This window comes from Elephas maximus, chromosome 1 (assembly GCF_024166365.1).
Source record: "Elephas maximus indicus isolate mEleMax1 chromosome 1, mEleMax1 primary haplotype, whole genome shotgun sequence".
In the NCBI taxonomy this organism is placed as follows: Eukaryota; Metazoa; Chordata; class Mammalia; order Proboscidea; family Elephantidae; genus Elephas; species Elephas maximus.
In genome coordinates, this window is record NC_064819.1 from 205,943,000 (window position 1) to 205,954,787 (window position 11,788).

The 11,788-nt window shown below is 37.9% G+C and overlaps 1 protein-coding gene across 6 annotated transcripts in view; it reads right to left on the minus strand.

Annotated features, from left to right (window-relative positions):
• Positions 1 to 11,488, minus strand: part of BCLAF1 (BCL2 associated transcription factor 1) — a 29,776-nt gene extending 18,288 nt beyond the window's left edge. For 3 of the 6 annotated variants that reach the window (XR_007519368.1, XM_049901761.1, XM_049901751.1), the window contains exons 1-3: positions 11,345 to 11,487; positions 4,700 to 4,803; positions 746 to 860 (exon numbers count right to left, since the gene is read on the minus strand). Coding sequence is in view for 5 of the 6 variants with exons in the window: in XM_049901761.1 (XP_049757718.1) it covers positions 746 to 849 (104 nt within the window). In the remaining variant the exon portion in view is untranslated. Of the gene's footprint in view, positions 1 to 745; positions 861 to 4,699; positions 4,804 to 11,344 lie in introns of all 6 variants that reach the window. The other 3 variants (XM_049901791.1, XM_049901781.1, XM_049901770.1) reach the window with 2 other exon arrangements.
• Between the last annotated feature and the right edge of the window lie 300 nt (positions 11,489 to 11,788).

The following is an 11,788-nucleotide window of genomic DNA, read 5'->3' on the forward strand; positions in this document are numbered from 1 at the left end:
TAAATATCAATGCGAGAAAAATAAAATTCATTCTACCGTTCTAAATGCTTCTAGTTGAGTATAACATGTAAATAAACTGCCAAAGCTAAAAGCGTATATTAACAAAATTCTCATTTACACAAAAGTTAACATTTCCAGCGAAAAAAGCCTTATTTCAAAGGTAAATAATGAGACAGTAAAGGCCTTAGGAACAAAGGCACAAAAAAATAAGGGAAAAATTCAACATATCTAATATGACGTTATTACCAAATTATAGTACATCTATGCAGGCACTATGTTAAGTATTCATTTATTACTATTTGAAGAAAAATAACCCGAGTTAGTCATTTTAAAAAAAGAATTTTTGAGACCCCAGACTAAAACAAACAAAAAAGAGAATGAAAAACTACGAAAAAATACACAGGCACTATTAACTGCCAGATAATTCTTAGGTCATATAATTCGTCTCTTAACTTTATAGATAAATGCAAAAAAAAAAAAAAATCACCATGTACTAGCACAGTATAGTAAGAATCTGAGACCTGCGGTGAGACTAACTGGATTCAAATCCATGCTCTGCCATTTACTATCCTGCCACTTGGGCAATTCTCAGTTTCTCTAACTCTATAATAAGGATAACAATAGATTCGTATCACAGGGTTCTTTGAGAATAAAATATTAATGTGGTTAGCACTGTGTCTGAACATAGTAGGCATTAACTGGTATAACTATCATGACTAGAAGTATTAAAAGCACATTAATTCACCTGTATCTCTTCTTTCTAGAGTGTGATCTTGATCGTGATCGAGAAGTAGACTGCGATCTAGATTTTGATCTTGAAGAATGTGATCTAGAATTGGAGCGACCCATTTCTTTTTAGCCTAGTCAAATGAAACAACAAAAAAAGTTAAAATCACGATAGGATTGAAGAAGTTTCACATTATTTAACTTACTTTCAGATACAAATTTAATTTTAAAAACTGTAACAGTTTCTCAAAGGTTATTCATCGTTATCATTATTTTCAAGTATTTAGAAAACAATCAATTATACCTAACTAAAACTTATTTTCACCTGCGTTGACAGATACTGTATATTGAAGACAACAGAAGATTTCTATGCACTGCCCCACCTATGTGCCTCAATCCAAAAAGGCAGTAGCTGCAGAATCAAGAGCAATACCAGACTGCAGCAGCATGTTAGATGTTATTCCATCCCCAATACAAATGCCTACCTCTCCTGTAAAAAAGACAAATAACATCAGAGTTTTACAGATAAGAAGCCTGAAACAGAGAAAATACAATGGCATAATACTAAAGAAAAATAAACCTACCACACAGTCACCCTAAGTGCTTTATGGCCCTGAAATGGGACTAAACTGACCACACCACATATACAATACTGCCTGGAGTGGTGCTAGATAGTGTCCTAGTAGAACAAAGGTCACTAAGTCTCTAAACGGCTGGAGTTCAATGCTCTCTTACACAGTATACACTCAGTAATCATGACAGTAAAATAAAAATACTCATGTGACAAAGCCTAGTTCACCCTGTAGCATTCTGGTAAGAAGATGAAGAGAAATAAAAGATAAAAGAAATCAAGACGATTACTGTAAAAGAATATTAGAATTATAGGAAAAAGAAAACTTGAGAATCAGTGTCTTAACTTTCTAAACACTACTTAGTATCTGTAAGGCCACAGCTAGACCTTACTGGATACAGAAATCAGTGATAGTCAAGAACAAGTGGTTTTTAAGATCTGTTTTTTACAAAATTATATGAGCATATATATAAAATCACTGCATGCACATTCCAAATGTCATATATTCAAAATTTTCTAATGATTCCTAAGATTAGACAGTCTTAGCCTCCCAAGTTTATCTTGCCACATATAACTATTTCTGAACTTGCACTAAATTTATTGCTCAAAATTAACATTTCCCTAAAACTCAACTTACTAAATTTCTAACAGTCTATAACTCCCATATATTTAAACCATTTTTTCTACAACCATGTATTTTTGAAGGCACTCATTTTACCTGCCTAGACTTTGCTCATTATTGTGGAGGCACTGAGCTGAGTTCTAGGAGAGACAATAATAATCATACTTCTTTCTCAGAGAACATAAATGACAATTCAAAAGATTTCAGATAAATATTTCAAAATAAACGTAACTATCCTCTACTACGTAGACTACCACCTTTGTCTTCTATTCTTACTTTTCTTCTCAATCCCAAGTAAGCAAGAAATACAGAAAGACAGAGTAAAATACAGCTTCAGGGTTCAAAATGTGGAATAAGATCTGCAACAAATATGAAGTGAATTTAGCATTTAGCACAAGGAGACCTGGTAGAACACAAGGCAAATTTGGTATAGCAAACTCTGCAGTTTTACTTTTTGACACCATAATGAAATTGGTAGGTCACATTTTCAGTCTATAACATAGGTAATCTGGACCACTGGAAACTGTGACATTTTACTGCTATTTGATTTCAAAATAGTACCCCTCCCACATTTTTTATAGTACATATATAATTTACATTAAAAAAAAAAAAACTTGCCACCAAGTTGATTGCAACAGTAAAGGACAGAGTACAACTGCCCCATTCTGGACTATATGAAGAACATGACATCAGGGTTGGAAGAAGACTCATTAACAACCTGTGATATGCAGATGACACAACCTAGCTTGCTGAAAGCAAAGAGGACTTTGAAGCACTTACTGATGAAGATCAAAGACTACAATCTTGAGTATAGGTTATGTCTCAACATAAAGAAAACCAGAATCCTCACAACTGGACCAATATGGAACATCACAATAAATAGAGAAAAGACTAAAGTTGTCAAGAATTTTATTTTATTTGGATCCAGTCAACACTCAAGGAAGGAACAGTCATGAAATCAAACTTATTACACTGGACCAATCTGCTGCAAAAGACGTCTTTAAGGTGTTCAAAAGCAAAGATGTCACTTTGAGGACTGAGGTGCACCAGATCCAAGTCACAGTATTTTCAATCACCTCATATACATGTGAAAACTAGACAATGAATAAGAAAAGACCGAAGAACTGATGTCTTCGAATTATGGTGTTGGTGAAGAATATTGAACATATCATGGAATGACAGAAGAATGAACAAATCTGTCTTGGAAGAAGTACAGCCAGAACGCGCCTTAGAGGCGAGGACGGGCAGACTTCATCTCACGTACTTTGGACATGTTATTGGGCGGGAACAGACCCTGGAGAAAGATATCATGCTTGGCAAAGCAGAGGGCCACCAAAAAACAGGAAGACCCTCAATGAAACGGGCTGACACAGTGGCTGCAACAATGGGCTCAAACAGAAACTACTGTGAGCATGGCACAGGATGAGGCAGTGTTTTGTTCTGTTGTGCACTGAGTCAGAACTGACTCAACAGTGCCTAACACAACAAAGTTTATACCAATAATCTTATTTTTTCCAGCTCTGAGGTAAATGGACACACTATTATGATTTTAGAGACATTAGCAAAAGGCAAAACCTATTTTCACTTAATTTTAATAAGTGAAAGAAATACTTTCAAGTTATTAAGAATTAGAGGTGCTATACTATGCATGTATCTCTAGAATATCTGTTATCTTTGCTCTTAATCTTTTTGAAAGTAACTTCTGGTAGGTCATTCATGTATTTTCTAGGTTTTCCAGTCCACAACACCTTGGCTGCGGTGAAATGAAAAATGAAGATTAACAGATCCCTGGGTTAGGGAAATAAACTCTTAAGGATTGTACCAACCAGGTACTTTATGTAGCATCAATTGATTAGTGGTATGATGGCACCATCAACTACAGACTATTTATTAGTCTGAAACTCGGTGACAGTAAAGACAATGCTTTTTATTTTTTTTTTTTTGTTCACTGATACATCGTAGGATGCAGCACAGCTTGTGATACATAAGCTGAACAGGTATTTAATAAACAGCTGTTGAATGAATGAATACCCCCGAGTCCGAGTATTTTTTTTTTTTTCAAGCAGCAAATATATTTTGAAAGATTTGGGGTTTTTGTGTGTTGTTTTTTCTAATAGACACACCTGAGATTTCAAAGTGAGTGGTAAGAAAGTATACCTATCAACTAGTTATCAGTCCAAAAGAGATGTGAATTCATGTTTTTGTCTGCTCTCCTGCAAAAATATACTTGCTAAAAGAAGCGAAGAATGCGGCCTCTGCAGTTAAGACTACCTGGATTCAAATCCAGGAGCAGGTATACTTCCTTAGTTGTGTGACCTTTGGCAAATTCCTTAACCTCTTTGTGACTCAGTTTCCTCAGCTGTAAAAAGAAAATAACCATACCTCCTTCATAGAATTGTTGAAAGAACTAAATGAATACAGGCAGTACCTTTAATAAAATGTTTGATACACAGTGAAGAATTTTAATTACCTTAATATGAACTTAAGTAAAAAAAAAAGTTACGGAACTCTTCCTGTTTGGATTACAGAAAATGTGTTAAATGGCATTTTTGTTTTATTTTTAAATAGCTTTATACGTTGAGTCTTTTACTAGCTGTGTTTACGAAAATAAAAGCAGATTCACGATCTAGAAGCAGATGAGACAGACTTAACTTTTAAAATGTGGCTTACTTCATACAAGTCACCAAAATTAGGTTTCAGACTCCATCCCCGAATCATTCCTTCAATAGCCACATTTTCTCAAGTCAAAATTGAAAACTAGAAAAATGAACGCTATTTACCTTGAACTTTATTATGCAGGATCGAGCAGTCAAGGAAGTCTTTGAGATACTGTAAAATTCTTCCTGGAGACAATGTTCTGATATTAAACTCTAAATTCAAATTCCTAGTAAAGATAAAAAATGAGTTTGATTTATAGTTAATTAAGTATCCACTGTAACAAAGCATCATATTGGGCACTGTAATAAACTCTAATAAAGGCACTTATCACCTAACAGAAGGGGAAGCTAATTTAGGGAACAGTAAACATAACAATTAAAGCTTAAAAAACTCCACTTTTTTTTTTTTTAATCACAATACAGCAATGTACCATGAAACTGACAGCACCTTAACTTGTTAAATACTTGATTTCTAATTTCAGCTACTGGGGGATATGAAAAACAGAAGATTCCCTGTGATTCTATCAGAAAATTCCTAAGTGGATAAACAATGTCATTTAGGTATATCAAAATCTGTCCTGTAATCTAGAGTTAGTATTCATAATGCTATAGTTTATAATTTATCTAAAATATGAAAATTTAACACTTCGATATTTTCTTGGCACTTCCATCCCTGCGTTTAGTTTTGTTTCATCTGAAACGGATTTTTAAAATTGACACAACAGTCATCACATTAACTTGAAACTTTGTGCCTAAAGCATTGTGATGTGCTGACATTTAAATAAACAAACAGCAAATAAAGCAAATAATTTATTGGAAACCAATACTCCCCTAAACTAAGTCACCATTACCGAAAAATAAATATAAATTTTTGAAAAAATATTAACTAGGCATCAATATTGAAGATGCCCTGGAGGCACAGTGATTAAAATGCTCTGCTAACTGAAGGTCGCTGGTTTGAACCCAGCAGCCGCTCTGCAGCAGAAAGACTCGGCAGTCAGCTTCCATAAAGGCTTACAGCCTTGGAAACCCTATGGAGCAGTTCTACTCTGTCCTACAGGGTCAACATGAGTCGGAATCAACCAGACAGTACACAACATCAATATTGCAAGGTTAGCCTTGTGAATAACAGTCAGTGGTTTTTGATTATGTTGGTCAAAAAACTCCAAGGGAGCAGAAACTAAAGAATACAAGATTGGTATATGTCTCCACTCAAAGAATATATAAGCCATCTTAAAAGAATAAAAATATACATTAATGCGAAAATCTATGCATCTTACAAAGCAACCAATCCAATAAAAAATGCAGTTAAGACTGGGAAGCCAACATAGAGATAATGGTTAAGATTAAACCGGTGAATCAAGAACGGTGTTCCCTAAAAAGCCACGGCCCTACAGAGATTAAGAGATTTGAGGCTAGGAAGGAGGAAGAGGGGCCTAGTAATTAAGGAAAATATACTAAGTAGGAAAAAAAACCCGGAAAAGACCAGGTTGGCTTGGGTGAAAATACCGAAGGCATTCTAAAGTATATTCTTTACCCCTAAGCAAATTACAACAGGTTAATTTTAATTTCTGTATATCCACAAAAGAGCCAACTGCCAAATTCCTCTTTATTCCAAGTAATGATTTTTTGACGCTCCAACGAAATATAAACTAGAAATAGCAAAATGAGGGAGCAGGGGCTATAGGCTGTTACACTCGTAGATATATAGGTAGTCCCCAAGTTTTGACAAACTGCCCTTATAACCACTTTTTTAAAATATACCTTATCATTAGTAATATGTATTAAATACATATTAATACATGTTACAATATATCTGTAAATTTATGTTTCCAATCCCCAGAGACAAATAAACATCGGATTTATAAAGATACTGATAATAAAAGGCAATAATAATAAAAACTGAAAAAAAAAAAAAATGGAGGCAGGATTCAACTTCAGAACCAACTTAGGACAGAGTCGTCCTCAGAATGGAAGCCCATTAATGAGTCAGAGACTACCTGAATATTCTTATTTACAATCTGTATGTGCATTCTATTCAAGTAACCACACCAAGAGCTCCAATGATCATATGTAAAATGTGACGCAGTTATTTTCAAAGACTGTGTGATCAACTCAAGCGAGTTTAAAGAAAATATTCAAAGTCTACGTACAAAGCACTGTACTAGGTACTATGGCAGACATGACTATGTAAGAGGCTCCTCCCCTCCAGAAACAAACTAGAAACAGAGATCAGCAACAAATTATAATGAACATCTAAATACAGCCATGTGCCAAGAATTGTGCTAAGTGACTTTAAATAAAATTTTCTCATTTAATTCTCATAATCTCATGAACTACATGTTAACCACAAAACCCTGTTCCTGTGAAGTCGATTCTGACTCATAGCAACCCTATAGGACAGAGTAAAACTGCCTTATAGGGTTTCCAAGGCTGTAATCTTTATGGAAGCAGACTGCCACATCTCTCTCCTGTGGGTTCGAACTATACTACCAACCTTTCGGTTCAAGAGCTTAATCACTGCATCACCAGGGCTCCTTCCAAATTAACACCATCTTTCACACAGAGAGGCCTCTAAGCTTTCAGAATCCATTTAAATTTACTAAGTGCCTATTACATGCCAGGTACTATTCTAGTGGTGGAAATACAGCATTTAAGTGACACATAAATTCCCTACTCTCTTGGGGCTTACACTCTTATAAGGGGAAAACAGAAAACATCAAATAGAAACAAGTGCTATGATGGTGGGGGGAGGACATATGGGGGAAGAGAGACTACTTAGGTGGGCCCTTGGGCCTTCTTTAAAGGAGGTAAGATTTAAGCTAAAAGACACTGCAAAGGTGGGGGGGGGGGTTCTAACCAAATACACAATCACAATACCTTCACTGCAGAAAGACAGTAAGAACAAGACACTATAATCACAGAGGAGGGTATGCGATAAGGTGGAAGAGATAGGAAAGGCCCAAGTAAGGAGTCTGGTTTTTATTCTAACTAATGGGAAGCCCCTGAAGGACCTGCACCATCTGATTTACATTTTAAAATAGCTGCTATGTTTAGGAGGGACAACACGGGAGAAGAGCGAACAGGGAAACAAATTAGAAGGTCGAAGTTAAACATAACAGTTGCCTGGATAAGGTGGTAGCAATAAAGAAGGAAAAAGAGAGGGAAACTCAGGATCTGATTTGGAAGTACAGTGAACAGAATGGGGGCGGGGCAGGGAATTAAGGGTGATTCCTAAATTCTAAGTTCTGGGCTTAAGCATCTGGCTACATAGTGAGCAAAACCTTTACTGAGTTTGTGAAATCTGGAAGAAGGGCAAGATTGGGGGAGAAACCAAGAGATGTGCTTGACCTTTTAGGCTGCTTATGGTTGAAGAGAGTAACTGTTAAACCGGAATTTGACCAAAGTCTCCAGATTACAAATCCTGTGCCTTCTCTGATACCCTATCAGATGCCTGATGTGGTCACAACACAAATATAGAATTTAAAAAACCATGTCAATCTTCCGTTTATTACAACCGAGATCACTTACTTACATATTCCACTTGTAAACAGAGGTAATAAATTGTCTCATGGATCTTTATCCAATTGATTCACTAACCAGAAAGGAATATACATAGATGAGGCTTTTATTACTACTTAAGTTCTTAAACATCTTAACATACTGTATCTTTTATAAAATAATATGCAACAACTAGCTAGAACATAAATGATGCTAAAAACAAAGAAAACTGGGCTAAACAAAATATTTAAGATGAACCCTCAAAAAATGGATTCCTTAGGCTACCATTTCAACCCTACTTGGGCCAAGCCTTCATTCTGACAGATTCAGGGAGTCTTGGCTCTAGATTTTTGTGAACAAATTACGGCTATCCACAGTTTTAATAATCCTGAACACAATATCCCAAGAGTATTACTCCTGTAGACTAGGGTCAAATCCAGGCTCAACTATTAACTAGCTGTCCAACACTAGACAGGTTACCTTAATCTCTTTCAGCTTCAAATTTTCTCAGGCGTAAAATAAGGCTAATAACGGTACTTACCTCAAAGGTTTAAGATTAAATAAACCAATGAATATAAATAGCTCACTTTAATACTTGGCACAATACACACTCAACAAATGTTACTGCTAAACTTTGTGGCAGTCTTTCTGGAGGCCAGCCATTAAGTTTGTGCCAAATGATTCTTGTATGTCAGGTTGCAAAAATACCAGCATACAAAAATAACTAGTCCTTTTGTTATAGCATTCATCAGCATAAATAAAAATCTTGCAAGAAATGCTTAATAACATCTGGAATTCTGCTTCAAAATACTCCACAAAAAAAAAAGTAGGCAAATAAAAAACCCACTACCATCGAGTCTATTCCGATTCAGAGAGTAGAAACAGGCAAACAGGACAGTAAAATAGATGAGGCTATTATTACTATTACTAGATGATAAGAACATAGGAGTTTACTACTGAACTCTAAATTTTTGTGTTTGAAATTTTTCATAATTAAAAAAATAAAAAAGATAAGGCTTAGTCATAAATTTTTAGTTTAGTCCAGCTTCCTGTCACCCTGCTAAAGGGCACAATGAATTGAGCATCAGAATACAATGCCATTCGCTGGTTCATGTGGCCTTAAACACGTTTTCTACTGTTTTGGCCTCCATCTAGAAAACTGAGAAATTCCTACTTCTTGTAATATCATTTTTTTTCAAGGGTGAAGTAAAATTAAAGTATCTGAAAACTCCAAAACATTACACAAATGTAGGATAGTACTACTACATTACTGTCTGTAGGTTGGTTTTTAAGACTTGGGAGAGTCGAACACAATATTAAATGCTTAAGACTCTGAAATAATACTGATGACCATTTAAGAAGCTGGATGTGAACAATGAACAACAAATTCATACCCTACAAACACAGCCTAAACATTTACACCTACTACTCAGAAATATGTTGGTCTTCTGGAGTCCCTTATCTACTTTGTTAATTAATGCAGCACTGCTAAGTACACAGGAGGATTCAGCTAGTGTGCAAATAACGACTTTCACGTAATTTCTGGGTACTCGGAATCCAAAGCTCTGTAAAACTGGAAAGGATTTTCTCCACTTCCACAAGCCTTCTCATCATACAGTTAATCTACTGCAGCTTGCTGCCCACTGGTCGTTCAATAAACTCAACTAGACCTGAGCCTACAAAGTAATAAGTACTTTTTATATGTCTGTCTCCAAGTCGAAAAATACTAATGTGCTTCCAAGAAATGCCTCCAACTAAACAGTCTCCTTTGCCACCATTTTCTTCATTGTCAGAATTAAGGTAAATTCCAATGTTTACCACAATGTACTGGTGAACGTGTGAAGTCCTTAAAACAAGTCGCTACAAGCCGTTAAGCAGGCAGGCTTTAGGTTGTTTACATGAGTTATTTTAGACAAACAATCCCTCTCATCAAATTATTTATCTTGAACTGGCAAGGATCACACAAAAAACGCAAGAAAGCTTGCAAGCAGTTTTTCCTATGTAAAAGTTCTTTACTGTCTACACAGTACCCCAACCGTTCCAACTAGAATCCAACAGGAATGAGGAAAAAGAAATTTTTGCTTTGCTTTTCAATACTAAAAATATTTTTTTTAACCACTGCTGCAGCAGAATACAAGTCCTACATCAGTTTTAGTCACATTTGCTTTCAACTTTTCAATTTTTTTCAAGCCTAAAACGCTAAAAAAAAAAAGTAGTTGCCGGTGTTGCTGCTCGATTCTAAAGAGATCAATCTTTTCTTTTGTCAATAAAGCCAACTTAAGAATTTAAAATGAGGACAAAGTCTCTAACCTTCACTCACCATTCCCACCCATTTATCCCATCAGAAGTCAACCAAACATGGCTGCAACATATCGAATACGATGTAATAGGCTGAATCACACGCCGAGGATATGCTTTCCATGGTCCTAACAACTGCCCTTTAGCCCGGGTGTGGCAGGGTCATTCTTAGATCCATCCGCTAAGACACCCCCTCTCCTGCTAGGAAAAAGCAATTAGACACCAATTTCTGGAGGCCAAAGTACACGTTCCCTTCTGAACAGAGTGGGCTCCCAGGGACCTGAGATTAACCCTAGAGAAAACTTTTCCGGAAAACCGAGGGGCGGGGGGTGGGGGGTGTCGGGGTCAGTTACAGGGGCAGCAGAACAGCATCCTAAGAATCGGCAGAATAACAAAAATGCGGCGCAAACTGACAGACATCCTGGAGCCGGGGGAAATATACTGAAGTACCACGCGAAAAAGGGTCTACCTACCCCGCGCACTTTGCTGCAGGTCGCAGTGATTTCTTCAAAGGCCCAAACAAGCCGGGAAGAAAGGTGCGATCCCAGCCAATGAGAAGCAGACACAAGTTGCACGGCCGGCGGCCGCGGGAGCCGTAGGCGGGGAGGAGAGAAGCACGAGCGCGTGCGCGGGGAGACGTACGGTCGGGCCGAGAAAATGGGGGAAGGGTTGGAAGAGCGAGATACGCGCACGCGCACGAGAGAACCGTGCAGTCTCGAGGGCTGGCGCTAGACTGGCGGGCGCGCGCGCGCACCGTTTTCAGTGCTTCCCTACCCCTCACCTATCCGACCCTCTAGTGCCTCGATATCCTGAGGAAAACTGAGAGGAAAGCGCATAAATAACGCCACAACATTTCCTGAGTTATCCTACCGCCACCCACCCGTCACCACACACAAAAGAGTCAACAGATATTCACCCGTCCTCGGTATTCACTGCCATTTTATCATTTGACTGCCGCGCAAGGCCTACCTGATACGCCAGACCACGGTTCCCGAGACTTAATCTCCCTTGTAACTACACAGCGGCCATTTCCCGACTCAAGAACGAGAGGAAAACCATAGAGGTAGCTTCGACGCGCTTGCTCGTCTCCGTCACTTCCGACTTGGGGCGTGGCCTCCAGTGCAGCTAAATAGCTGAACAAGCCCCGCCCGCTCTTCCTCCCTGGACTGGCTCCCTGGCCAGTATTAAGATGTTGCCTGAGGCTCTCTGGGAAGTCGCGTAGCTGGTCTCGCGCGAAAATCTGGCGGCTCCGCCCTTCGGCCTGCTCTGGGAGCCTCCGCCTGTGGGGGTGGTAGACGGTGGCGTGGTGTGTTTTGCTAGGGTTTGGGTCTGGAGTGGGCTTTGCTCTTGTATCTGCCTCGCGTTGAGAGACACTCTGGACCTCCCTGTCGCCTTTCAGTTTCTGCTGTCATT